General features: G+C 38.1%; 2 protein-coding genes and 1 non-coding gene across 3 annotated transcripts in view; 2 read left to right on the top strand and 1 right to left on the bottom strand.

The window, feature by feature from the left end:
* WBP4 (WW domain binding protein 4) overlaps nucleotides 1-14,088 on the bottom strand; it is a 77,031-nt gene extending 62,943 nt beyond the window's left edge. The window contains exons 1-7 of the mRNA XM_039253157.1: nucleotides 13,903-14,088; nucleotides 12,844-12,916; nucleotides 10,466-10,528; nucleotides 10,258-10,381; nucleotides 6,902-7,069; nucleotides 2,339-2,385; nucleotides 1,801-1,876 (exon numbers count right to left, since the gene is read on the bottom strand). Coding sequence (XP_039109088.1) covers nucleotides 1,801-1,876; nucleotides 2,339-2,385; nucleotides 6,902-7,069; nucleotides 10,258-10,381; nucleotides 10,466-10,528; nucleotides 12,844-12,916; nucleotides 13,903-13,904 — 553 coding nt within the window. The 5' untranslated portion in view covers nucleotides 13,905-14,088. The remainder of the gene's footprint in view (nucleotides 1-1,800; nucleotides 1,877-2,338; nucleotides 2,386-6,901; nucleotides 7,070-10,257; nucleotides 10,382-10,465; nucleotides 10,529-12,843; nucleotides 12,917-13,902) is intronic.
* A 93-nt stretch (nucleotides 14,089-14,181) lies between these two features.
* The window catches only part of ELF1 (E74 like ETS transcription factor 1), a 110,010-nt gene continuing 96,498 nt past the window's right edge, over nucleotides 14,182-27,693 (top strand). Inside the window, exon 1 of the mRNA XM_039253155.1 lies at nucleotides 14,182-14,738. The gene's annotated coding sequence lies outside the window, so the exon portion shown is untranslated. The remainder of the gene's footprint in view (nucleotides 14,739-27,693) is intronic.
* Nucleotides 14,769-14,840, top strand: TRNAE-UUC. Its single transcript has one exon. It is a non-coding gene; the product is annotated as a tRNA-Glu (tRNA).

The raw sequence follows: 27,693 nt of genomic DNA on the forward strand, positions 1-27,693 counted from the left end.
TTTTAACTTTTTTTTTTTTACAACATATTATTAAACGACAACATTGCATCTATGTCCCCCCATCACTCTTTAAGAGTTTCCAAAGCTCTTGCTCTTTTACCTTTTAGAAACTGACTTCAATCTGGATTCCCTAGATGTATAACTAGAGCCCCAAAGGAAAGAGACCTAAGAATTGGGCAATATCTTCTAAGTACTCTCATAACTTATACCAATATGTGATATTGAGCACATATCAGTTTTCCCGGAATTTACTTATCACAAATATTTCCTGGTATTCTCACAAAGTGAAATCATACAGTGAAGATCTGAATGAATATAATTTGTCATTTTTATACTAGGAAAAAAATAATCTCCACTGAATTCTACTGCCATCCAGTGGTCTAGAATGAGAGCATTTCATATATCTTGCAGTTATTCTCTATTTTTCATCTAATGAAAGGAAAAGGGATTCTAAGATTTACTGCCCAACTGAGACAGTGAAAAGGGCTCTATTAATAATTATACTCATCTAGACATAAACTGGAACTGTTTAAGGGCAAATTGCAGTACTGAGTCTTTCTAAAGATAAAATAATATAGTGATATAATATAGCTAGAGTTGGATCTGAGTTTAATGCACAGCTTAAAAGAGGATGCTTTCTGGGGCACCTGCCTGGCTTAGTTGGTGGAGCATGAAACGCTTGATCTGAGGGTTATGAGTTCGTGCCCCATGCTGGGTGTAAAGATTACTCAAAAATAAAATCTAAAAAAAAAAAAAAAAAGGATGCTTTACAACATTGATAAAAACATTATTTCCTTATCTGTATTTCACATGAGTAACAAAAAAAATTCCAGGAAGTAAATAACTTATTAAGCACCTACTATGTATCAGGTACTGTTCTGAGAACTATAGATACTTGACCCTCATAACCCAAGACAATACATATGATCACCTCTATTTTACACAGGAGCAACTATAGGTTTAGTGACTTGCCTACAATCATATAGCTGCTAAAAGAAGAAGCTGTGCATTTAACCCAGATTCAACTCTCTAGCTATATCATTATATTATTTTATCTTTAGAAAGACTATTGCAATTTTACTGGGATAGAACGATTACTATCACTGGGCAGGCTAGGTATCTACTTGGAGGCTAAGAAGGCCTCTTCCCCCTAAAAGACTTAATGCTATGTAGAGGGCTTTTGATAGTAGAAATTTAATTAATAAAGCCTCCCAATGTTATATTGATACTATATACATCTTGGTAAATTTATAATAAAAACTAAATACAATTACTTGATGACCCATTTTATAAAATTAAATTAGATAAAATCTTAATTTGAGAAACCCATATAATAATTAGGTAACAACAGTTATATTGTATAAATATTTACATAGAACCAAAACATCATCAAATTAGTAAAAGTGAAAATTTGACAATCTCAGCCACTGCTAAAACAGCTTGTTTTTTAGAAAAGGAAAAGGCAAATTGAATTAGATGATTTCTAAGGTGCCTTCCAACGTAATGATTATATTTCTACAACAATCATGATAAAAATCAGTAATGGTAGTGAGAGTAAAAATGATTTTTAAAATTTGTGAATGGAGTATCAATTGAGAATAATAAGCAGCATAATATATTATAAATGAGAATCTTTCTGCTTTTCTGTTGTATGTTTTTAAATAACAAAAAATAATACATACTTGCTATAGAAACATGCTTATCACTATCCTAAAATTCCCAAGTTCCCTTCATCAGCAGGCTACTAAGCAGTTTCAGGTACAATTTTATATAGTTAGAATGATCACAGGTAATACTCACCTCCTGTTTCTGTATTATAATAGTAGGTATAACCATCTTCGCTTAAACCTTCTACCCAAACAGTCTTCCCTGCTGTCTAATGGGAAGAGGGAAAAAAAAAGCGCATAAACTGAAGATAATGATGTGGTTTTACTATATTAAATAACTAAGGCAGAGTCAACTGCTTTTCCTTTCCTCTAGACACCAGGAGTTAGGGGTGACAGTACTGACTATAGTCAGGAAGCTTGGTTTGTGTTACTACTGAATCAACTCTCAGGGAGAGAGTATCTCACCTCTGAAAGCCAGGAACAATTCTTTGCAGATGGATAGGGACATATGAATGGACTGTCAATCAACTGATATTTGCCCTACATGGGGTTTTTAGGTAGATACTACTTTTCCTCTTCCACCCAGCCTTTTCACAGAATTAAAGGAATAAAGGAAAAAAGGGTATAGAAGGGGCTTATCTGGAAGGAAATTAGCTTAAGATGACTCTACAAAAACCCCAGGAACCAGTTTAAAGAATATAGCAAAGACACTATCAGTGTGCTTCAGTTACCTTTTTTAAGTTTCCTTGAAATCCTTCAGGTCTCTCCCACTGGGATGCTTAAAGTAAAATATATTGCATTTACAAAATTTTTTTGCTTATGAAGAAAAACTTAAAAAATTGGCAAAAATTTACAAGATATTCAAGGTGTACAAAACATTACAGATCTATAATTAAAAATATAATTGAAAAATAAAAAGAACATATATCTCAGTAATATTGTACAGAACACATGTGAATGACATTTAACAAAGAACGAAGAACTGAATGATTAGAAATTACTGGTACTTCCAAAGGAATTATTAGAGCCAGATAGGGCTTCTCCTAAAGACTTCATGTTATTCAGGCTTGAAAAGTTATTAAGTTTCTTATTTACTTATTTTTTTTAGTAATCTCTACACTATTTGGGGCTTGAATTCACAACCCAGAAATCAAGAGTCACATGGTCTTCAGACTGAGCCAGGCAGGTGCCTCAGGCTTGGTAAATTTTGAAGGAATGAAACAGCAGTTTAACGTCCTCGGGAGGGGAAAGTGAGGGATAGAAAGAATGACTCAGAAAAGAAACAAGATGAAGGATGCAGAACAAAAATAAATACAGATGGCCCTTGAACAACATGAGTGTGAATTTCATGGGTCCGTTTATAAGCAGATTTTTTTCGATAAATGGGAATTTTTCAGAGATTTGTGACAGTTTGAAAAAACTCAGATGAACCAGTCTAGAAATAATGAAAAAATTAAGAAAAAGATATTACTGTAAGAATACAGTATATAATACATACACAAAATATGTGTCAATTGACTGTTTATGTTATCCGTAAGGCTTCCAGTCAACAATAGGCTATTAGTAGTTAAGTTTTTGGAGACTCAAGTTATAAGATCCAGTAATTCCACTACAGACATATACCCAAAGAAAATAAAACTAACTTGAAAAGATATACGTATCCCTATGTTTATTGCAACATTATTTACAACAGCCAGGATACAGAAGCAACCTAAGTGTTCACTGATAGATGAATGGATAAAAATGTGAGCTACATCTCTCTCTCTCTCTCGAGGTAGCCGTCAGAAGGCTCTCTCAGTGGATTCTGCGTCTTTTTTCTCCCAATCTCTCAGGTTTTGTAAGGTTTCCAATGGCTTCAGATCTTTTCTGTGTGATGTATAGGCGTGAGTGCAAGTACGGAGCTTCTTACTTCTCCGCCACCTTGCCCTCTCCCCTCTCTCTCTCTCTCTCTCACACACACACATACAATGGAATATTTCTCTGCCATAAAAAAATAAAATTTTGCCATTTGTGACAGCATGGATGAACCTAGAGAATATTATGCTAAGTGAAGTAGATCAGACAGAGAAAGACAAATACAATATAATTTCATTTACATGTGTAGTCTAAAACAAAACAAAACAAATCAGACTCTTAAATATTGAGAACTGGTGGTTGCCAGAAGGGAGGTGGGGGGGGGGGTTGATAGAGAAAACAAGTGAAGGGGATTAACAAGTTCAAAGTTCCAGTTATAAAATAAATAAGCCATAGAGATGAAAAACAGTATAGCAGAAGGAATATAGTCAATAATACTGCAATAATGTTGTATGGTGACTACACTTGTGGAGAGCATTGGTTAATGTACAGAATTGTCAAATCACTGTTTTATTCATCTGAAACTAACATAACACTTCACGTCAATTGTACTTTAAAAAAAAGTTATAAGCAGATTTTCAGTGCCCCTAAAACCTGTGTTGGTTCAAGGGTCTTGCTGAGAACAAGAGTATATACAGTAGGATGGCAGAAAAAGGAAGCAGACAATAGGAATAAGGGAGGAACACATAATAAATAGTTTCAATGCAAATTTGAGCAAGACTTATGATCTCTAGCCTACAATCATGGTTCACTGCTGAACTATCTAACGTACTTCTCTTAAGGCTCTGCGCAAATGGTGATTAATACTATTCCTAAGTAGTCCAATACCAACTATGATTCTAAAAATCATAACAATTATAATCATACTTGTAGCCCAAGGTTTTCTTCATGGTTAACTCTGATCTCATTTTCTTTCTGATCATTCTTAACTTTTTTTCTGGCTTTTCTTCTTTCCATTCTTTTAATATATGTACTACCGTTCTTTGTATTTCTTGTTCTCTCCTTTCTCCTTGTGATGTCATACACTCCCAAAAGTTAATACATTATCTCCATTTGTAGACTCAATTTAGCTCCCTAATTCCAGACTCTAATCAACTATGAATATTACCAGGTGAATGTTCTAGAGGTACCTTGAACCTCAAGATAACAAAAACTGAATTCATTATGGCCCACTTTAACTTACTCTATTTCTATATTTCATACCTTAGTAAATGGCAGCATCATCCTCCTATCCCTCCATGATAGGGCTCCAATCTATTTTTCCAGCCTCTTTCTTCTGTTAGGACATCTTCAAAGAACTGTATGTTTTACCTCCACCAGATGACTATTTCCTAAACTTTCAAACTTTTTAAAGCTTCATATCATTCCACCTGTTTAGAAAGCCTGCTCTACCCTTATAACAACCTACTATGCAATCTTTTTTCAATCAAAATATCTATAAACTATCTGTACCATGCCAGGCACTGTGTTTGGTGCTAGGGATACAAATAGTGAATAAGATGACAACATTCCTGATTCCTGAAGCTCTCATCTTTTTTTTTTCTTGGAAATATTTATTTATTTTTGAGAGAGAATGCATGTGCACATGCAGATGAGAGTCAGAGAGAGAGAGACAGAGGACATGAAACCAGCTCCATGTCTTGATAGCAGAGAGCTGATGCAGGACTTGAACTCATGAACCATGAATGACCTGAGCCCAGACTGAGCCACCCAGGAGCAGCTTTGATGCTCTCATCTTACAGCAGTTCAAAAGCAATTTATGTGATAAATCTGTCAGATCTACAGAATACCTCACTATTCTGAGTTCCTGTACAATCTTATTTAACTCTCTATATTATAGCACTTTATTTTTTTCATTTTTTAATTTTTTTTAATGTTTTATTTCTGAGAGAGAGAGAGAGAGGCAGTGTGAGCAGGGGAGGGTCAGAGAGAGACACAGAATCTGAAACAGGCTTCAGGCTCTGAGCTGGCTGTCAGCACAGAGCCCAACAGGGGACTCGAACCCATGAACTGTGAGATCATGACCTGAGCTGAAGTTGGACACTTAACCAACTGAGCCACCCAGGTGCCCCTATCATAGCACTTTAAAATTCCTCCCTTTATCATGCTTATTCTAATCTTAAATTTTATGTTCTGGAGAGCAATATGCTACATAAACGTATAAAAAATGTTTTTCTTTTTATTTTTTTTTTAATTTTTTTTTTAATGTTTTGTTTATTTCTAGGAGAGAGAGAGAAAGAGAGACAGCGTGAGCAGGGGAGGGTCAGAGAGAGAGGGAGTCACAGACTGAAGCAGGCTCCAGGCTCTGAGCTGGCAGTCAGCACAGAGCCCGACGCGGGGCTCGAACCCACGAACCGCGAGATCACGACCTAAGCGAAAGTCAGACGCTTAACCGACTAAGCCACCCAGGTGCCTGTTTTTATTTATTTATCTCAGAATTTATCTGGAACAAAAACCTCTAGTACATTTAGTACATTTAGTTTTAAAGGAAAATGAAAAGATGTTTCTGATATCCTTACTGGAAAACACCATTGTGTACTTTATTAGAAAATGATATGCAAAACATTAATCTGGGGAGGAGGGAGTGGTTCTTTACTAGATCAATCAATACAGTTACATAAAAAAAAGAAAATGACTTCTGGTTCCCAGTCCACTTTTGGAGATAAAAATCTCTCCGACGGAGTATTTTAATAATCCCTGCAATTTGCAAAGTGGATCTGAAATGCCTTATTTCCACGTAAAACATTTTATTTGCTTTGAGTTAATATTTTTAGATGGTTTTATTGAGAAAATATAAAGCTTTAACTTATTTGTAAGGAATCTATTCTTTTTTTTTTTTTAACGTTTTATTTCTGAGAGAGAGAGAGACAGTATGAGCAGGGGAGGGTCAGAGAGAGAAGGAGACACAGAATCTGAAGCACGCTCCAGGCTCTGAGCTAGCTGTCAGCACACAGCCCAACACAGGGCTCAAACCCACGAACCGTGAGATCATGACCTGAGCTAGTCAAACGCTTAGCCAACTGAGCCACCCAGGTACCCCACAAGGAATCCATTCTTAAGGCTTTAATGAAACATGATGTTAAGTCATTATAAGAATCATTGTATATGTTTATTGGTATACTTATTTATGAGAGAGAGAGAGCGCGCGCACGCAAGAAAGGGGCAGAGGGAAAGAGGGAATCCCAAGAAGCTCCCCAGGCTCGATCTCAGGAACCATGAGATCATGACCTAAACTGAAATAAAGAGCCAGATGCTTAACCAACTGAGCCACCGAGGTGTCCCAAGAAGGGTACTTTTCTAAAGGGCACAGAACTTTTTTTTACTATTGTGGCAAAGATGTAAAGCTACAGTTTTCCACTGCTTGAATGTTCTAATATTAACAAACACAAAATAAACCATCAGTTATTATTCTTTATTATTTCTAGGCCTAAATGACCTACCTCCTGTGATGAGATCATAATAGTAATGGTAACCCTCAGAGGTTATGCCTTCTACCCATCTGCCCTTTGAAGGGTCTTTTTTCTTCTTCTTCTTTTCCTTCTGCTGATTTGATGCAGAGGTGGGCGGGACAGTGCTTGTTACTGGTGATATACTTGGCTCTGAAATCTCTAAAGAAAAAGACAAGAAAGATAAAGTACCAATGCAACTTTTTTTTTTCTGGTATAAAATATTAATAGTTATATCAATCAAAAGCTTGACAAGAAGATTCCTTCGGGAACTTCATAGAGTATTATGTATTATAAAGCTCATCTGGGAAACCAAGTGTGTACAAATACCTAAAATTATAAAAGGGGAATCTCTTCTACCAAATACCAAGACTTATTCTGGTTAACTACTTGGAAAAAAGTAAAGCTATTTCTCACTCCATGGTCCCTCACATGTCTTGACATTAATCTTTCACATCAAAGAAAAATATAAAAAAATGAAGTAAATTAATGTTAAACTTAACTAGGTACAAATCCAAATATTCTGTATAGCAAATATAAATAAAACGAACAAGACAAAGAATATACTATGCTAATTATAATGGAATTAAGATAAAAAAAAGACAAACAATATTTACAACGGATATGATACAGGTTAATGTTTATGACACAGATCCTTTATAAACAAATCCAAACTCTTAACAGAAGACGGATAATAAGTACAAAGATAATCCAGACAATACATACATTCACCAATATTAAAAGAAACATAAATAAATATAATTTTCTTTTGCATTAGATCAGTAAGTACTGAAAAGGATAACCAATTATAGTTACTCAATCTAATCCATTAGGTAGTTACATGGGTAGGATAAGAGTAGTAGTTTTTATGGCTCTACTTTTTGGTAAAACATTAGCCAGTTATTACCAAACAACTTAATAAATTAATTTTATTTCTACAAAAGTGTAAATTAGTCCAATGTTTCTGGAGTCGGCTTGGTATTAGTTATCAATATATAAAATATATTCATACTTTGATTCTGCAGTCTCACTTCTAGAGATTAAACCTACAGAAATAAAAGTGAAAACATGCCTGCATAGAGGTGCTCAATGAAGCATTCTTTCTAACACTGAAACCTCTAAGCAACCTAAATGTTAGTCAGGAAGAGAAATGCCACTTTTATGGCATTTTATACACTTTATTAAACACTTGTTACAAGTGGTCTATAACAAGCAGTTTAGGGGCACCTGGGTGGTTCAGTCGGTTGAGCATCCGACTGTGCTGACTGGTAGTTCAGAGCCTGGAGCCTGTTTCAGATTCTGTGTCTCCCTCTCTCTCTGACCCTCCCCTGCTCACGCTGTCTCTTTCTGTCTCTCTCAGAAATAAAACATTAAGAAAAATAAGCAGTTTATACCATTTACATGACTTAGTTTTTATGAAAATCAAAAGTCGTATAGTTAGCAAATAGCAATTCTGGTGGAAAATGGCAATTCTGGTGGATTCTAAAGCCTGTGCTTCTAACCACTTTGTAGCCACTAAAAACGAAGTATATTCTTAATTACTTAAAAAAAAGGAAATAGTTGACATATCATTGAATGAAAAAATGAGACAATCTCCAAAAAGATTATAACATAAAATGTGGAGTATAACTTAAGAAAGAATATTCTAGAAATGTCTGGGAAAATCTTAAAAGCAGTTGGTTTTTAAAAGTCTTTTTTCTTTGTACTGCATTATTGTAATTTTAGAGGCATGTATACCCTACTTAGGAAAACAAAGCTATGAAAAACATTAAATAGAAAAAAATCCTATTTAAATATATTTAAATGCAAAATGCTAAGATTTATTTGCTCATAGGGCAGCATAACAAAACTTCCCAATCCGATCCATGTAATTGGTAAGATGAATTTTCAACTACTTTTCTTTAATTCTGCAGGAGCACCTTCATCCTTTTCCTCCTTTAAACATACAGCTTTATCCTTATGGAAATACAGTCCTAATCCCTTCCTTTTAATTAACAACCTCTACGATAATATTTTTAACATGTTTTTTTAAAAGTTTTTTGTTTATTTTGAGAGAGGCAGCATGAGTTGGGGAGCGGCAGAGAGAGGGAGAGGAGAGAATCCTAAGCAGGCTCTGTTAAGCCAGCATGGAGCCGGATGTGGGACCTGAACCCACAAACTGTGAGATCATGACCGGAGTCTAAACCAAGAGCTGAATGCTCAACTAACTGAGCCACCCAGGTTCCTCAAAAAAAAAAAAAAAAAAAAAAAAAAAAAAAAAAAAAAAAAAAAAAAAAAAAAAAAAAAAAAAAAAAAAAAAAAAAAAGATCTATGTTATGACCCACCAGTTCCACTTCTGGGTATATATCCAAAGGAAACATGAACAGGATTTGAAAAAGATATATGCATTCCCACACTTACTGTAGCATTACTCACAAGAACCATGGAAATAATCTAAATGCCCATCAACAGATGAATAGATAAAAAAGATGTAGTATATATACACAATGGAATACCATGCAGGCACAAGAAAGGAAGATATCCTGTCATCTGCAACAACATGGATGGACCCTGAGCATAATATGCTAATAAATGAGGTAAGTCAGACAAAGAAAAGACAAGCATATTGTATGGTATCACCTGTATGCAGAATTTTAAAAAGTCAAACTCATAAAAAACAGAAAGTAAAACTGTTGTTATGGGAGTTGGTTGGGTTAAGGCTGATATTGTTTAAGGGTACAAACTGGCAATGAGTAATAGGTACATAAGCCACAGAGATTTAATCCACGGTATAATGAATATAGACAACAAATACTGTCATTAGATAATGTGATAAATACTGCTAAAGTGTAGTCACATTATACATAAAGGCATCAAAACATCTGCATACCATGTGACGTCACATGTCAAATTTATCCAATTAAAAAAATTACCTTTTAGTGGTAAAATCAGTAAATTTGTGTACAAAAGGCTAATTCACTATAACTATATAAACAAACATAATTTATAGTTTTGACCATATGGATAAAGTGAACAGGGGTTATAATGCAAGGCCTATTTTTTAATGAATAGTGCCTTTTAGCCAAATGCCAAAAACACTCAATTGTTTCTGAAATGAACACTGATCTAAAACAGAACTAGGAACTAGCTAACTACCAAAGTAGGATGGTTGTGAATGGAGGTGTTAAAAAATGAAGCTTTAAAGTAAAACAAAGTGCAGGAGTAAAGTCCCACAGTCTTAATACAGCTATGGTGCATAGGAAAAGCACTAACAGTATACCCTGAGCGTATAACCTCTTTATGGAAACAATAAAAGCTCACTTAGCATGACCTCTGATGTTAGTTTTAAAACATGCTGGCTCCTTCTTTACCTGTCTCTAAGCCAAGTCTTTTCAAATCCTCTTGGTATGCTTTCAGGGCAGCTGCCTCCATTGCGGCAAACTCCTTTGATGCCTTTTCTTCTTCCTTTGCCTTATCCAGGCTTTTCTGTTTAATCTATGGAGGACACATAGAAAAGTGAAAGCCAGAAGAAGGACTGATATTTACGTAAAAAATTAGCAAAGAAAGAAACTAAATTACCTCACTGATCCTCTTTGCCACATTTTCCTTATGATTCTTTCCTCTTTCGTGAAATTCAACACTCTTGAAAATAAATAAAAGAGAAAATGCAAAGGAAAGCTATGTAAACATCATCATATTCATAGTGAAGTAACAGTAAACATGGGAATGGAACAAGATTGAAATAAAAAATGACAAAAAAGAAAAATAATTTTAAAGCAAATTAGAACTTTTTATCAAATGATGCTAGGGAACTGATCCATGTTATTTATTATTATACTCTCTGACCAAGTTTTCTTTGGTGCTTAAAATAAACTATGACTGTATCAATGAAGAAAAATACAAAATACCCTTGATGACTAATCTAGTGAGTATGATTGTAACGAGGGCTCAAAACAGGAAGCCAAAAGAGGAGTGGAAAAAAAACTTCAAGAAACACCTCTCAACATAAAATGTCAAAATCAGTAAGTCTCTAGAATTTGTATTGCTCTATTTGCCACATTAGGCAAGGGATATAGAGAATAAACAATAATCCTTAGAACCTTATTCCTCCAAATTGGGAGAAAAGTAGACAGTAAAGAATTCCTCCTAAATTGTAAATACTTTTATAGACTGTGGTAATGGTATAAAATGTAAAACTCCTGTGGAGGGCAATTTGGCACTATCTACCAAATTTGGCTGCTGGAATAAAGAACAAAGCTCCCTGTATGGAGAAAGCTCCAGGATCTACTGTTCAATTAAAAAACCAAAACCAAACAAACAAAAACCACACTAAACTATGAAGGATAGTATATATGGTATCCTACATTTTATGTACATTGGAATAAAAGCCTCTATATACATCAACAATGGAAAAATTGGACAAGAAAATGAAAAAAGTGGTAACCTACAAAGATGGTAACTGAATGGAACAGTGAAATGAGTGAATGTTATTACCTATTTAAAACAGGCAGGAATGCTCCCTAAATTACAAATATCTGGTTATATAAAATAAGAAATTTTGGGTAAATTTTCTACAATTCACTACAGTGAATTCCTCTTAAACAGTACCACTGTATAACAAATGTTCATCTTCTATTTTTCATATATCGGTTTTCCTAAATTATACCACACAAAGAATATTAAAGGCCCATTCAAAAGAAATTAATTTTGTTTCTCATTAAAGGTTAAATCAATGTATATTAACAATCCAAGGATAAGAAAGACATCCTAGAATGGATTATTTACCCTTTATGACTCCTAAAATCCACTGAACTGCCTGGGTAGCTGAAGAGAAGAGATACTACCAGTGACTTGCATAGATTTCAAAATTTGTGGCATTTATGTGTGAGGAAGGCCTAAATTAAGCAAGATAGTGGAAAACTTTAACAACTACTCAAAAGACCTAATACCAAAACAAAACACTGAGGAAAAATATTCCCAAATCCCTCATAGACAATAATAACTATCTACCAAAGAAACACAACACTGCTAAAGATGGGGCTACTATTTTTTTGTGCATGCAACTCTTATCAGGTAAAAAAGATATGAATATACATTTAAAAGATACGCTGATATTTATGTACATATTGCTATGACATGCATTTGAAGGGGGTAAAAATCAGTGATGCTTTTATACCTTAAAAGCTTAATCTAGATTAAGAAATACAGTAGTAAAGTGCTTAACAGAGCTATTTCCATATTCCATGACAGAGGTAATGACATTCTTTAAAATTTAACCATTTATAGGGGCGCCTGGGTGGCTTAGTCGGTTGGGCGTCCGACTTTCACTTGGGTCATGATCTCGCGGCTTGTGGGTTCGAGCCCCGCGTTGGGCTCTGTGCTGACTGCCAGCTCGGAGCCTGGAGCCTGTTTCAGAGTCTGTGACTCCCTCTCTCTCTGACTCTCCCCTGCTCAAGCTGTCTCTCTCTCTCTCTCTCTCTCCCCTAGAAATAAATAAAACATTAAAAAAAATTAAAAAAAAAAATTTAACCATTTATAGCTATAAAGCTCTGCAAATATATTTAATTATCTTAGAAAAGATACAACATGAACTACAATAATGTTCCTTTTTACATATTAAGGGCTTTGCCCTTTTATGTTTCTTTGTACGTGATAGTATTACAAACAACATCATAACGTAGATAAACATGGATGAGATTACCCACTCAGTGTCCATTTCCTGAATGTCCCTGAAGGACCAAAAAGAAATTATTTGGCTTAATACATAATCAAATTTAAGCTGACGAAAGAGGAGGAGGCTCACAGCTCTCTTACAAGAAATGAAAAGACAACAGAAATCCTTCAATGTTTTTGAAAAATCAAGAGCAATGTATATGAAGGTGCTTTGTAAACAATGAGTTTAGCCAAAAAGGAAGACATGAAAAAAATATTGGATTCTTATAGTGTAATTATCATACAGGCCTATTGTCGGCTATCCAACACTTGCAGTAATCACAGAATTTCTTTGGTTGCGACTTCCAGTAATCTGCCCTGAAAAAGGGAAAAACAAGTCTAAGATTATTTGTAATACAAAAAGGTAAACTTCTGCATGCTTTGTATCTTTTTAGAGTTTGATATATAAGCCCCTGCCACTGAATCCTGTCTTGTTACACACACTACCTTGTTTTTTTATCTCACTGCAGCAGTTAGCCAAAATTGTTGCCAGTAAAAAAGAAAAAGTCCGCACCGGGTTTAAAATTCCTTTACGTAAAATTATTTTTAAAAACTTTTTTTTTTTCCATCGGCCACTGTCATCAGTATTTAGAAATAAGACACATCTTGGAAAAGATTTATCTTCTTTATGTCTTTCTGGCATTTGGGGACGTGGCTATAATGGGAGGCCTGAACAAACTCAAAGTTTGCTTTAAATCGTTATTTCCATTAAAAGAGCAAAGAACGAGACTCCTCTGGTGGGAGACTGGTTCCTCCGAGACTATCAGTTAATACAATTTGTTCTTGAGCCTCAGGGCTGGAGTTGGAAAAGCCAAGAGACCTCTCAGCCGGCAAGACGTAAAAAAATAAACCAAAAAAAAACAAAAAACAAAAAACCAACAACAAAGTCCTCACGCTGGCCAAGGAGGAGGAGGCTGCCGTGGCCGAAGTCCAACCCTGAAGTTTCACAACACCCCACGTTCAAGCGCCACGGGATGGAGAGGGTGCTTGCGACCCCCCAACAGTGCAAGCGAGCACCAGGTCGCTTCGCGGGAGGCAGTCCACCTCACCAGGCCGCCAGCCTCCCTCCCGAAGCCCGGGCCGCAGGCCCCCAGGGCGCCCCGCGGGGCAGCACTTCTACCCGCCCCGAGAACCGGCTCTGCCGGTCTGGTGCCGGTCCCGAGCGAGTTAAGAACACCTCCGTCACGCCTCCAGCCGAAAGGAGGAGGTGGGGGGGGAAGGGGTTGGCGGAGGGCGAGACCCGCGGAGAAAGGGCCGCCCAGAGAAACAACACTTCGTTGTTTAGAGCCTGAGACCCGACTCACATGACTGCACCAGCCGCTCCGCGAGTCGCCCCCGGGGCCGGCTCGAGCTCGAGTTCCCCACGCGGGACGAGATGAGGCCCGGCCCGCCGCGAGGCCCACCCGAGCCTCCAAGCCCGGACACCTCCCCCTTTCCCCGGGACCAGGGTTCCACGGTTCCCAACTACGGGTGCCCAGGCGACTCAATCCGCGTTCGAAATCTCCTCCTATTCCCCTCCCCCTACAGGGGCGGTACTCCAGGCTCCTGAGAGGTGGGGTCGGTATAAAGGGGTTGAGGTCACCGAGAAGGGGTGAAAGCGCGACGGGACCTGAGCCGGAGGACGGGAACCTCACGCCTCAAGTCCCCTCATCAACCCGCCTTCACTCTCTCCCTCTCTTCCCCTGGGATCCAGAACCTCCACCCTTCTTCTAGGCTCGCTGGCTCGTGGCCAAGGAGCTCGCGCGCCGCCTCCGCCCCGAACGCAAACAGCTGTTCCCCGAGACGTCGCCGCCCTCAACTTTGCCAACTAGTCCGCACGCACTTTGACCAGCGGAGCAACCCGGACCCGTAGGCTGGGGGCCGTTGGCGGAGTTAAAAAAAAAAAAAAAAAAGAAAGGTGAAACAACTGGTTTCGGGGCCGCGAGTTGCTGGGCTTTGCCTCAGAACTTTCCGGAGGCGGCGGAGTGGCCCCGCCCCGCCCCCGCGACGCCCGCGCGCACGGGCAGTGCTAGTTTCTTCGCTCTGAGAGCTCGTGGGCGGCGGCGGCGGCGGCGGCGGCTCCCGAGGCGCAAGAGGCGGCGGGGGGAGCCGCGGCGCGGGGAAGTGGAGCTGAGGCAGCGGTAGCGTCTGCGCTTGTCAGGTGAGTCACGGCAGCGTCTCTGCTAGCACTTCCCATATGGTCTAGCGGTTAGGATTCCTGGTTTTCACCCAGGCGGCCCGGGTTCGACTCCCGGTATGGGAACGTCGTACTTTTTAAAAATGGGGGGGGGGGGAGAGAACTAAAAGAGGTAACTCACTTATTTTATTTTCAAAAGTTTTGGCTCTCTTCGTTTCCTTCTCATGATGTGTTTGTGAAAACCGAGCTTTAGTGTAGTTGTTAGCGACTCCGTGACCCGTGCTTCGCCGGACAGGCTGGAGGAGCGAGTGCGCTCAGGGTCTCCTCCGTCCTCTGGCTGGCTGGGCCGAGCCGCCGGGAAGGAGTTTCACTTTTCCAGGGGCTGCCCTCCCGCTCCTCCGCCCCGAGTCGTCCTTTCCCAGACGCCGGGGAGGTGATGATTAACTCCGGCCTCGCCTTATCTCCTCCCAGCGCCCCCCTGGGGCCCACACCCTCTGCGGCCGCAGTTTTGGACCGTCCCAAGCGACGCGGGGGCGTGTTCGGTCCCCTGCCCACAGCGCCGGGAGCCCGGGCCCCGTTCGGAGTCCTCGTTCTCTTTCCGCCGGCTCTTGTTCACAGGAACCCGCACCGGCCCCTGGCACAAAGCCGCCCGTCGCGGGGCACGCGGCGGCGTGGCGGTCTGGCGAGCTTCGGTGCCCGCGGGCGCGCTTTCCAGTCCGCGCAGCTGCCCGTCACCGCCCCGCCGGCCGCGTGTCCACCGGCTCTCCCGCAGCGGCCAGCTCGTCCCAGCTTGACCTCGGGGGTGCTGGTCGCAGCTCAGAAAAGTACCGCGGAGTCCAGAGCCACAGGCTCGAGTGCCTGTCTCTGCCCGGGAAGGCCTCTGGGGAAGGGAATGCGTTTCTCCCCCCCCTCCCCCCCCACCGCCAACTAACCCCGCTTTAAAGCGCGCGCGCACATGCTGCGGAGAAGAAAAAATACCACTATGATGAGAAGTGTTTCAAGAAGAAATTGAAGTTTCGAGAGAGTCTAGCGTTTTGAACGCCGCTGATAGAAAATCTCGGGGTGGAGGTGGGGCTTGGAAGAGAGAAAATTGGCTGAAGACTGGGGAGGGGATGTTACAACAAAGTTTTCACTGTATTTTTAAATATAGAAGCCCTGTGTTTATTACAAAGAAGGGGCAGCTGTGTCAGCAGCATGTGAGCTGTAAATGAAACAAAAGCGTTATCTTAAATGCAAGCTGAAATTAGAAAATGGGGTGAGCTATAATGTTTGGTCCATTGGGCTTCAGGGAACAAATAGAGATGGAAAAAGTGGCTCTTGTGGATGGGTTTCTGGTCAGTGCCATTACTAACAGCAGATGATTGGGTGGTTAGTGTGGACTTTCCTAAACTTTTGTATTTTGACTGCACAATGGGTTTTGAAATAGTCAACGTGATCTGCATGTTTAAGGATTAATCACTTTTATATTGTAAATAAACCTACAGAACTGAAAGTATTTTAGGTCTTTCTTAATTCAAAATACATCAGGCACCAACACATGCTTTTGAAAGTTACTGATGTTGACGTTTGTGTTAATAAGTTGCCCATACAGTACTGAATGTAATTGTGTTTTGGCTCCTGTCATTAGCTTGTGATTGACCTTTTGTAGATCTTTCACCTTCTCTGTACTCTGGGTTTACAGCCGTAAATGTTTGATAATACATACCACTCCGAAACTTTAGATAGACTTGCAGTGATTGTTGAGCATTCCTGAATAGGTAATGGCAGTGGGAAAGGTTCATTTATGTATTTATTTTGGAAAAGTTTCATTTAAAATGAAGAATGGGGTCATGTCATTATTAAGAAACTACTGAAGAATTCGGTCTGAATTTGGGTGGAAGGAAGCCCCCTTCCTGATGTCCAGTGAGAGCTTAACTCTTGACTTTGCATTTTGTGATGACTTCGTATCATATTGTACTGAACTGTGCTAAAATGGATATGATTTTCAATTGAGCACCCAGGAATTGCAAATAGCTTTATGCATACTTGAAGGTATGCTGAGGGCAGGAGTTTGGTGACAATATTTCTCAGATTCCTATATTTTTGTGTACCAGGCCAAACAGGGTATCTGAGTTGCAGAAATGAGCGCTATAGGAACACAGAGGTGAGACATTAGTCCTTTTCAGGAAAGAGGACTGGAAGGGAGAGTGTTTGCCCTGGACTTTGGAGAACTGGTTGGATTTCTCCTGGTGGAGAATGTGTCTTCTAAAACTGAGGGGAGTTGGGGTGGGAGGTTTGGGATCAACAAGTATGAAGTTGGCAAATAGTCTGGACACAGTACTTGGAGGGAGAGACATGTGGAAGAGAATTTCACCTTAATAAATTTTGACAAGGCAACAGATTCTTTTATCACAGGAGTGATGTTTATATCACCAGAGTTTTAAAAACCCTTTTCCTTCGGAAAAAAAACAAATTTAGAAGTAACTTGTGAAAACTGTTTTTAAAACATTTGAGCAACATAAACACGTACCCATAGGTTTTATGTTTACCAGTTGAATATTAATTTTTAATTAATAGAATGAGAAAAGCAGTCAGAATTCATTTTGAGAAAATGAAATCTAAGTTTAAAGCATGAAAATTATCTGCAATTATATTCTTACTAGCTTGCTTTATTGAAAATGATTTTGATATTCTAAGGTCAATATTGAGCTACAAGTTACTGTCAGTAAGTCATATGCTTGTGTCTTGTTACTAAAAGGCCATTGGTTGTCATATTTTAGGTGTTCTCTCCTGAGCCACAGAATGAAGTGATACTAATTGAATTGCATTTATTTACCCAAATAGTTTCTTTAATCTTTGGTACTGTTAGATGCGGTCAGAAGATATGTGACAGTTTAGTAAATGTTTTCACAGTTGAACACTTATCTTTAAAGAAATAGAAGGGATTGAAAAACGGTGATGGAATTTTAAAATTCAAAGACTTTACTGTGGTCTCTGAGGCCCAATATCATCTGGCCTCTGCTTACCTCCCCAACTTCATCTCCTGCTTTCTCTGCCTCTTCATTATACATCAGCTACACTGGTTTCCTTTTTGTTCCTCGAATATGCTAAACTTCTTCTCTTCTCACTTTTATATCTAGCTGTTTCTATTTCCTGGAATATCCCTCCTCCAGCCATTCATCTTTCAGGTCAACATTACCTTTTCACTGAGGTCTTTCTGACCACCATTTCTTTGATTATATTACTCTCTTTTGGTTTTTCCTTTTTCCTAGTTATATGAAATTAACATGTTTATTTGTTTCTGTTTATTTTTTTTTCCAGTAGAATATAAGTTCCATGAGGGTAAGGATATCATATAGTGAGATCATTCTTATTCTTTAAAGTTCAAGCAAAAAATAAGTTGGAACCCTCAATAGTGCTGGTAGACCTGTAAAATGGTACAGTCACTCTGGAAAACAGGATGGCAGGACCCTCAAAATGTTAAATGTAGAGTTACAGTACAAGCCAGCAATTCCATTCCTAGGAATATATTCAAGATAAATTAACACATGTCCACACAAGAACTTGTACACACATGTTTATAGCAATATTATTCATAAGCAGAAAGTAGAAATAACCCAAATGTTTATCAACTGAATATATAAAATGATATGTATCCATACAATCAAATATTATTTGGCAATAAATTTGAATGAACTGGTATATAATACAGTATGGATCAATCTTAATAGCATTATGCTAAGTGAAAAAAGCTAGGCTCAAAAGACCACATTTTCTATGATTCCATTTATACAGACTGTCCAGAATAGGTAAATCTAGAGGAGAAAATGTATACTTTATGGTTGCCTAGGATTGGGGTGGGAGGAGGCAGTAGTTAAAAGCACATGAGGAGTAACTGCTAATGTAGGTATAAGGTTTCTTTATAGAGTAGTTAAAAATCTCCTAAAATCATTTAATAATCTAATAATGATAATGGTTGCACAGCTCAGTAACTAAACTAAAACCCATTAAGTTCTACTCTTTGAACCGGTGAACTTTGTGATGGTATGTAGATTATATCAACAAAATTGTTAAAAGATTGAAGCAACAAAAAACATGTAATATTACATTTTACATTTATCATTTGGTTAGTATTTTTAAAATGTTAATGGAATAATTTAACACTGCAATTCTAGCTCTTAGATAGTCCAGGAATGTAGCAAGTATTCAATAAATAACTGATGGAGGGTTAAAGTATACAGATAATTATGGTGCAATGTATAGTATGATAAATGCTTAGATAAATGCCCATAAAAGCCATGGGTTTGAAGGTCTCTAAAATATCACATCTGGATTCCTGTGAAGTGAATGGGGAAATGCCTCCTCTAGGAGGCAACATTTGAGATGGGCTTTGCAGTCTGCTTAGGCCTTTGCTTGTGGAGACATGGTAGAAGGCAAAGTGTTACCAAGGAAGCAAGCAAGGGCAGAGGCACATTAACAGTTGCTAGCACATTTTGGCTGAACTGAGGGTACATGTAGGATAGGAATAGGAAATAAGGCTGCAAAAATAGATTAGAGCTTGTAGCAGACAATGTCAGTGCTGGTAGATCTCTGGTATCTTTACCATCCCCCCTTCCCCCAACTGCTAGTGTGCTTCCAATACCCATACTTGTGGAGAACTGGAAGTGCTTGGGGGCTTATCCCCTTATCCCTAACAACTCTCAATTCAGAACTCCCCAGTAAAGAGAATAACTTTGAAGCAGTGACTTTGACTTATTCTCTTCTGTATCATCGGCACCTGGAATGGTGCTTGGCACTCTGCAAACGTTCAAAAAGTATTTGAATGAATGAATGAAAGAATGAATGAATGAATGAAAACCAGGAAGTTGGAAGTTCTGTTCAAAGTGAAGTTTATTTTACAGATCCCCTTAACTCTTGCAGAGCATTTAGATAGGAGATTTTGGAAGGTTCTGATTGTGCAGGTCTTTGAATTTGGAGTAAGGAATTAAACTGAGAGAAACAGTTTTCTTCTTACGTTTTTGATGAAACTAATTTGGTGGTAGTGTGCAGGATGAACTAGAGGATGGAAGGATTGTATCTTGCTATTCCTCTTCTTTCTGTCACTCACCTTTGGGTCAGGCCTTGACTACGGTGGGATGTCCCCTATAGCACAGTATAATCTAATAACTCTCCTTGCCTCTAGTCTTTCCTTAAGTAGGGTGGTGGCAGCAGAATGCAAAGGATCAGATTTTAAAAGGGCACAATGAAGAAAAAGTTGAAGATGTCAGGAAGGAAGCATTCCTAAAAGAAATAGAGAAGTTACAAAGCATAGATTTTTTTCTCCTAGGGTTGGTCAGACAGTAAGCAGTTATTGCCCACCTGTATGTGTGTGTGTCTTTTTGAATACTAAAATTATACGTTAAATCCAGAGACAAATTTAAGGCTGTGAGACTGCCACCCTGTGGACAGTATAACTTAGACCTGGTATCAGCAAGAATTGTAATAAAACTTCATTCATTTTAAATTCAGTATTTTAGAACTGATTATGGTTCTTCCACGTTTGTATTTGTGGGTTATGGTAATTAAATTGAAAGGTAAAATTAGTTTTCTGAAAATTTTCAGATAAGGGGAGTTTAAAATACAGTTGTTTAAAGCAGTTGCAAAGAAATTAAAGAATGCTTTTTAGATTCTTTGCTCCAGAACTTTCCTGTCAATGAGTGTGTTTTTAAAAACATCATGGCATGTTACAAAATAGTCTTTTTTTCTATTGTACTGATTTTTTTCATCCTATGTTATATAATATAGTAGTTTTTGAGAGTTCTGTTCTTGAGAATTATGTGAAAACTCCCCATACTCCCCCCTTTTCTTTGTCTAAGTGAAAGTGACCTTCCCTTCTCATTTTTTATAGAGTTGGATTTTATTGTTAGAAGTTCTCCATGCTTTGATGAATTGCCTCAATTGTATTTATGTTAACAATTTGGATTTTATTCTATGTTACTTATTTAGAAGGGCAGTCTGCTCCAAATTAAACTGGTGAGCTAGCTTGCATCAAAATGAAATCATGATTGTGAAAGACTCATTTGCTCTCTCCAACTCAGGAAATGGTTGTCTAGAACTCTACAAAATAAAACTTTCCCAGCAGAAGAGCTGTTTACAAGCCTAATGTTGTAAATGGCTTGTATTCCCTGAGGTGTCAGGAGGGGTGGAGTGGCCATTTAGAGCTTGAAATTTGTGTTAACAGTAAAGCAGAAGTGGGCTGAAACAGCATTCTGAGGTCAGCAATTGTGCATTCTTTCTGAATACGATACCCAGTCTGAGGAGGAGAATGAAGTATCAACTGGACGCCTAGCCCCTTAAGTTGACTGATACTTCATCTTAGAGACTTTACATTTTGGTAATGAAGAGATTTTCAAATTGAGTGTTAATGATTTAAAAAAATTTTTTTTAATGTTTACTCATGTTTTTGAGAGACCCGAGCGCAAGGCGGTGGGGGCGGGGGGGCCGGGGGCAGAGAGGGGCACAGAATCCGAAGCAGGCCCCAGGCTCTGAGCTGTCAGCACAGAGCCCCATGCAGGGCTTGAACTCAGGAGCCCTGGGATCATTACCTGAGCTGACGTTGGGCGAAGCTGGACGTTTAACCTACTGAGCCACCCAGGTGCCCTGAGTATTAATGATTTTAAATAGTTAAATTTTTCTCTGAGTTTTTCTGAAAAGTGTAGCATGACATATATGATAATATACTTTTAATTATTTTATTTTATTTAACCTTTCCAAAGTAAATGTATGGGATTGGGGGTGACCTTTGCAAATTTTTTTGCAACTTTTTTAAAAGTTTATTTTATTCATGAGGAGAGAGAGAGGGAGAGAGGGAGAGAGAGAGAGAGAGAGAGAATATCCCAAGCAGGCTCGATGCTGTCAGTAGAGAGCCTCATGTGGGGCTTGAACTCACAAACTGTGAGATCATGACCTGAGCTGAAATCAACAGTCAGGAGCTTAATGAACTGAACCACCCAGGCAGGCTGCAACATTTTTATCTTATATTCTACAGTCAATATATACTGTGTAATTTAAGTTATTACTTAAGTGAAGAATTACACTTAAGTGAAGTCTTAAATGCAGATATTTACCTAGGTTTACAAGGTACATTGCTGAATAAAACAGTGTTATTTAAGGAAAGTAACATTCAGATTACTTCATGGTTCATTTGTTCCTTTCCTAAGTATTGGGACAACGAGCCAGTAAAGTTAGAGATGTATTTATGTTCTTTAATCTTTAGTGGTTTCATCATCAAATCGTTTTTAAAACTATAAATGACATTGAACTTCTTATAAAGAAATTTTTAGTTAGATATTTAGCCTGAACTTAAGAAGGTTTTTATTGCACAATATTTTTATCTGTTGGGATGGTGACTATTTCAGGAATAATAGTTGTTGGCATTTCCTTTTCCTTTTTACATCTGTAAATATAAATTTAATATATAAGACATTTTTATAAATGTAAATATAAAACATTTTGTTCTCTGAAAAGTAATTCCAATATAGATTACTTGAATTTTGTTAAATAACCACTATTTCATAAGTTTTGTGTATGTGTGTATGTGCACACACGCAAATTTAAAAGTTTATATATGAATGCAGACTATTCACTATTAAATAAATAACTTCTATTTAAAACTTTTTTTTTTTTTTGGCTTTATTTTAGATCTCTGGGAAGGTGCTTAGCTATGACTTCTACATTCAGACAATCCTTGTAGATAGTCTTAAATCTTTATTTGTAGTTTAATCTTTCAATTTAGTTAAAATTTCTTTTGGACTTAAAATCCCAAAACCAGGATGCATCTCTGATTTAGGATGTCTTGATATATTGCTCTGTGTGAAGATTTTTGTTTCCAGATTTAAACATATAATTCAAACTTTCAAGATTGTAATGGGATTTGTTTTACTATGACTTTCCTGACATATGTGTTTATATCACTGATACTCCCTTATGCCAAGAGAAACAGATGACCCTATTAACTGGGAAGGATGGGACCTTGCTATTCAGTCACCCCTGAGTAAGGCAGGTAGTCACCTCAATTGTAAGAGCTGAAGTAGAAAGGAAGAGTGTGACAGAAAGAGATTGCTCTCTGGCAGAGTCCTAGCACTGTGGGATGGTACAGAGGTGCGCAGAAGCAGAAGGGGAGGTATCCTGATGGAAGGCAGAACATAGGCTTAAGGAATTCAAATTGCCAAGCAGGCAGTTGACATCAGGGAATTTCAGATATGAGTAGGAATGCCATTTCTTTGTTTTCACGTGGGATTGTTTGTTTGTTTTGCCATTGCACTTGAACCACAATTTTATTGTTCCTTAAAATCTTGCTTTCGAAGACTGTCTCTTTTCTGTTTTCAGTACCTTCTAGAATGTCTTAGGTTAGTTTATGGTGCATATCTTAAGGGTGCTTTTTACCACAGGTTTGTAGGAAAAGAAAAACACATAAAGTTGGCAGAAGGAAAACCACATACTCATTAGAATGGCTACTATAAAAAAAAAGAGAGATAGGAAATAACAAGTGTTGGAGAGAATATGGAAATATTGGAGCTCTAGTGTACTGCTCATGGGAATGTAAAGTGGCACAACCACTATGGAAAGGTTTATGGTGGTTCCTCGAAAAATTAAAAATAGAATTGCTATATGATCCAGCAATCCCATTTCTGGCTATGCACCCAAAGAATTAAAAGCAGAGTCTCAAAGAGACTCTCTACATCCATGTTCAGAACAACATTATTCAAAATAGCTGAAAGGTGGAAATGACCTAAGTGTTCTTTGGTGGATAAACGGCTAAACAAAATGTGGTATGTACATACAGTAGAATATTTTTCAGTCTTTCAAAGAAAGGAACTTCTGCAGTTTGCTACACCATAGATGAACCTGCAAGATATCATGCTTTATGAAATAAGCTAGTCACAGACAGATACTGCATGATTCCACCTATTTGTGGTATCAAAGTGTACTCAAAATCATAGATACAGAAAGTAAATGATGATTGCCAGGGACTGGGGGAAGGGGAAATTGGGATTTGTTTAATGGGTCGAGAGTTTCAGTTTTGCAAGATGAAAAGAGTTAGGGAACTAGTTGTGCAACAGCATGAATGTACTTATTGCCACTAAACCGCACACTTAAAAATGGTTAAGTTAGTAAATTTTACTGTATATTTTACTGTAGTTTTTATAGAGGCAAATTTGAATTTACATTTGGATATACAAATTGTAAGATTATAAAAATCTCTGTAATGAGACTGGAGTTACTCAGGTATTAGGTGCTGAGGATAGAACCATGAAAAAAGCAGACAAGATTCTCTAGAAGCTTACAGTTTCGTGTGGGAGACAGTTATCGACTGAACAAGGAAAGTGTGCTTGAGTATTACACACATACTAGCGAGACAGACTTCTGACAGAGTAGGTGGAAAGGTTATACTGAAAAGGCTTCTTTAAGAAAATGACATTTAAATAGAGACCTAAAGGATGGGTAAGCAATGGCTATGAAAAAGAAGGGAACAAACAGGCAAGTGAGGCTTGAGGGAGTAGCATTTTGCAAATGCTCCAAAGCTGGGAAAGAAAGGATATATATCCTTTGGGAGATGAAAGAGGCCCTGAGGGCTGTGATGTATGAAAAGTGGTGGGAAGTGACAATGGCACGTATCAGATTATATAAGGCATTGTAGGCCATGTTAAGGATTTTTGAATATGATCTTATGCAAAGATGACATTGATGAGTTTTAAACCAAGAAGTATGTAGGTGGGTTGGAGTGGAAGGAGAAAAATTATGTGGCTTTTCCTACAAATGTGGCTTTTAAATATGAATTACCTACTCAGTCTGGTGCTTGAGGGAAAAATGGTTCATTTTTATTTATTCAAATGATATATTGATTGTCAGCATGGCCTGTTGATATGATAAAGTGTACTTAAAAAGCAAATATAAGGGGATTGTCAGGGGTAATTGAACAGAGGTGATTTTTCACCTTTATACTCTAACTTGGTAGTTGAAACACTAGAAATGGATGAATTTGCCCAGGGAGAGTGTGGAGAGAAGGCTTTCAATGGAATCTTGAGAACCTCGAGGGTTCAGTGGAGGTGGGGCAGAGATGACCAAGGGAAAGTAGTCCAGAATTGGGGAAAAACCAGGAGAGAACATTTATCAGGCCCAACAAAACCAGTTCTGAAAGTGTTAACTGGGTTTAGACCTGTGTGATCATTGACTTTTGTTAGAACAGATTTAGTGGCATAATAGGGTTATGTATGAGTCTAAGAATGAGTAGGAAATGAAGAGATGGAATATAGACAAATCTTTGAGCAAGTTTAGTTGTGAAGGGAATGAGAAAGAATGATAGGTTTGAGGTTATCAAATCATTGGCGTTGGGTTTTGTTGTTGTTTGTTTTGTTGAGAGAGAGAGAGAGTGCACGCGAGTGTGAGCAGGGGAGAGGGGCAGAGAGAGAGGATCCCAAGCAGGCTCCACGCTCAATGCCGAGTCTGATACAGGGCTTGATTCCATGATCCTGCAATCATAACCTGAGCGAAAATCAGAGGCAGGTTATCAACCGACTGAGCCACCCAGGTGCTTCTGTCTTTACCTATATTTAGATATTTGCGATAATTTAAAGCACATCATTTGTCACTTTTTTTTAAGGTTTCATCACTTTTCTTACATATTGTTTCTTTCAGCTCAACTTTAGCAGAGTCTTGGAGATTGGGAAGAAAGGATAGTGGGAAACAGTAGCAAAAATAAAGGCAGGGAGAGGTTGGTAAATCATGCGGGCTTATTTCTCTAATTTTAATGGTCTGAATTCTTAATCTGTATAGCAGACTATACATGCTGATTTTAGTATCCTTAAATTGGGAAATGTCTATTGGGAAATTGGTTCACACTAAATTCTAAAGTTCAAAATAGGTTTTTAAAAAGTTTGGGATGTTAAGAAATGGCATAGGATTCTGCAGTGAGAATTGTTTTTAAACCTGGCTTTAAATGAGCACGTCATAATTTTTTAGCAACTATGTGTATCCCTTATATTATTATTTTTTGTGATTGGGTGATTCTTCAGATGAGAACTGACTCAGCTGGGGCTATGCACCTAGTCTACTGACTTCACTCATACAGCTGAGGTGCTCTCTGTGTGGCCCTCATACCTTAGTGGTGGTAGGAGGGATCCCAGCAGTAAGAGAGGTTAAGTCCGTGTACCTATACTTTTTAGGACTGTGTTTGTGTTTTGTTATTATGTCATTGGCCAGAGCAAATCACTTGGCCAATCTCATATTTAAAGGATGCAGAAGAGGCAGAGTCCTATTTCACACTGAGAAGTCTGAACAGGTTAGTATCTATTACTTCAGTGGTCTATTATAGGAGGAAGAGGAGTTAGCTACCTGTATATCTAAAAGAAAAGCCTCCCTGGCAGCGAGAACAGGCACTGCATAGACCTGGAGGGGAAGAATGCTTATATGTTCCTGGGATAGGAAGGAGAGGTCAATATGACAAGAATAGAGGGAAGCAGATGGTAGTAAGAGATATAGTCCTAGAGATTGGGGCCAGCGTAGCATCTTGTCTTTGAAGATATTATGAAAACTTTTATTTTTTGTGTGAAAAGAAGAGCTGTAGGAGCATTTTGAAGCAGGAGAAGGATATCATCTGACTTGTCTTTTTAAATAGATTACTTCTGGGTGCTGCTTTGAGACTAGGTTGTAGGGAAAGAAGAAGAGAAAGAGAAGTAGGAAGGCTCTGAAGACTACCACAGTGATGCAGATGAGAGCTGACCGTGGCTTACAGCATGATGGTAGCAATGAAGCTGAATGATTCTTTGATTTTATGTATGTTTTGAAGATTGAACCAACAGGATTTTTTGACAGGTTAGATACGACTGGAGGACATAAAGAAGAGTCAGTGGCCAAGGTTTTGGGGATGAGCCGCTAAAAGTATTGAATCTTTACCAAGACAACAGAAAACTGGGTAGAGTAGGTTTTGAAGAGAAGATCAAGAATTCAGATTTGGAGGAGTTAAGTTTGAAAAGACTATTAGACATTTGAATGGAGTTGTCAAGTTGGATAGAGGAATCTGGAGTTCAAGAGCATGTCTTGGAGACAGAAATTTGAGAACATTGAAATACTGAGAGCATTGTGTGTCTCCAAGAAATATTTTCTAAAATGATTGTAAATCTAAAATGCTTTCAAGTTTTAAAGTTTTTTTTATCAGTGATATGGTTTTGAGTAAAGAGCTGTAGAGCAGTTTAGCTATAGCTAAAGTGTATCCTTTGTGATGATAGTAAAATAGGAGTTTAAAGAAGTTATTAATTGTTCCATGTGTACAGTATTATGAAACATGAAAGCCTGTAGGCTAAGTATCTCATTTGAATATTCCTTTTTACTGAAACATTTACCAGTTTATTTCTAATTATTTAGAATAAGTTTATTGACAGAGGCTGTATAAGTAAAAGCCTGAGAGGGACGGAAGACCAAAAGTTGAGGGAAAGGGCCAAATTTGGATAATCAGTGCTATTCTATTGGGAGTTTTTCTTTTTTGTTCTCTCCTTCTCTAATTAATCTCTCTCTCTCTCTCTCTCTCTCTCTCTCTCTCTCTCTCTCTCTCGCATTAATTGTATTCATTGTTAACATAATGAGATGTTCAGGTGTAAGCATAGGGACTAACCCAGAAACCATGATGTCTTAACAAATATAAAACTTAACTGTTCCAGCCTTAATCCCTAAATCGGGCTGCCAGACCCAGCCTTAACCAACCTATTCACAGACACCAGACCATTCAGGAAAGTGAGAAAAGGGCCTTGCTTTTTGTTTAATTTAGATTTTTACAGAAATGACCTGAGAATGGTTTGTTTTGTGTAGAAGAGGGGAAAAAAAAAAAGAAAGATTTATCACTAACCCAATATTTAGTTGACTTCCGAATCTTTTCATTCAGCAAATATTTATTACAGAACTATTGTGGGTCAGGAATGCTATCAGGCTAAAATAAATGACCAGTGAGACATGTAAACAAGGGATT

The sequence above is a fragment of the Hyaena hyaena genome, unplaced genomic scaffold (assembly GCF_003009895.1).
Source record: "Hyaena hyaena isolate Hyena2069 unplaced genomic scaffold, ASM300989v1 scaffold_440, whole genome shotgun sequence".
Classification (NCBI taxonomy): Eukaryota; Metazoa; Chordata; class Mammalia; order Carnivora; family Hyaenidae; genus Hyaena; species Hyaena hyaena.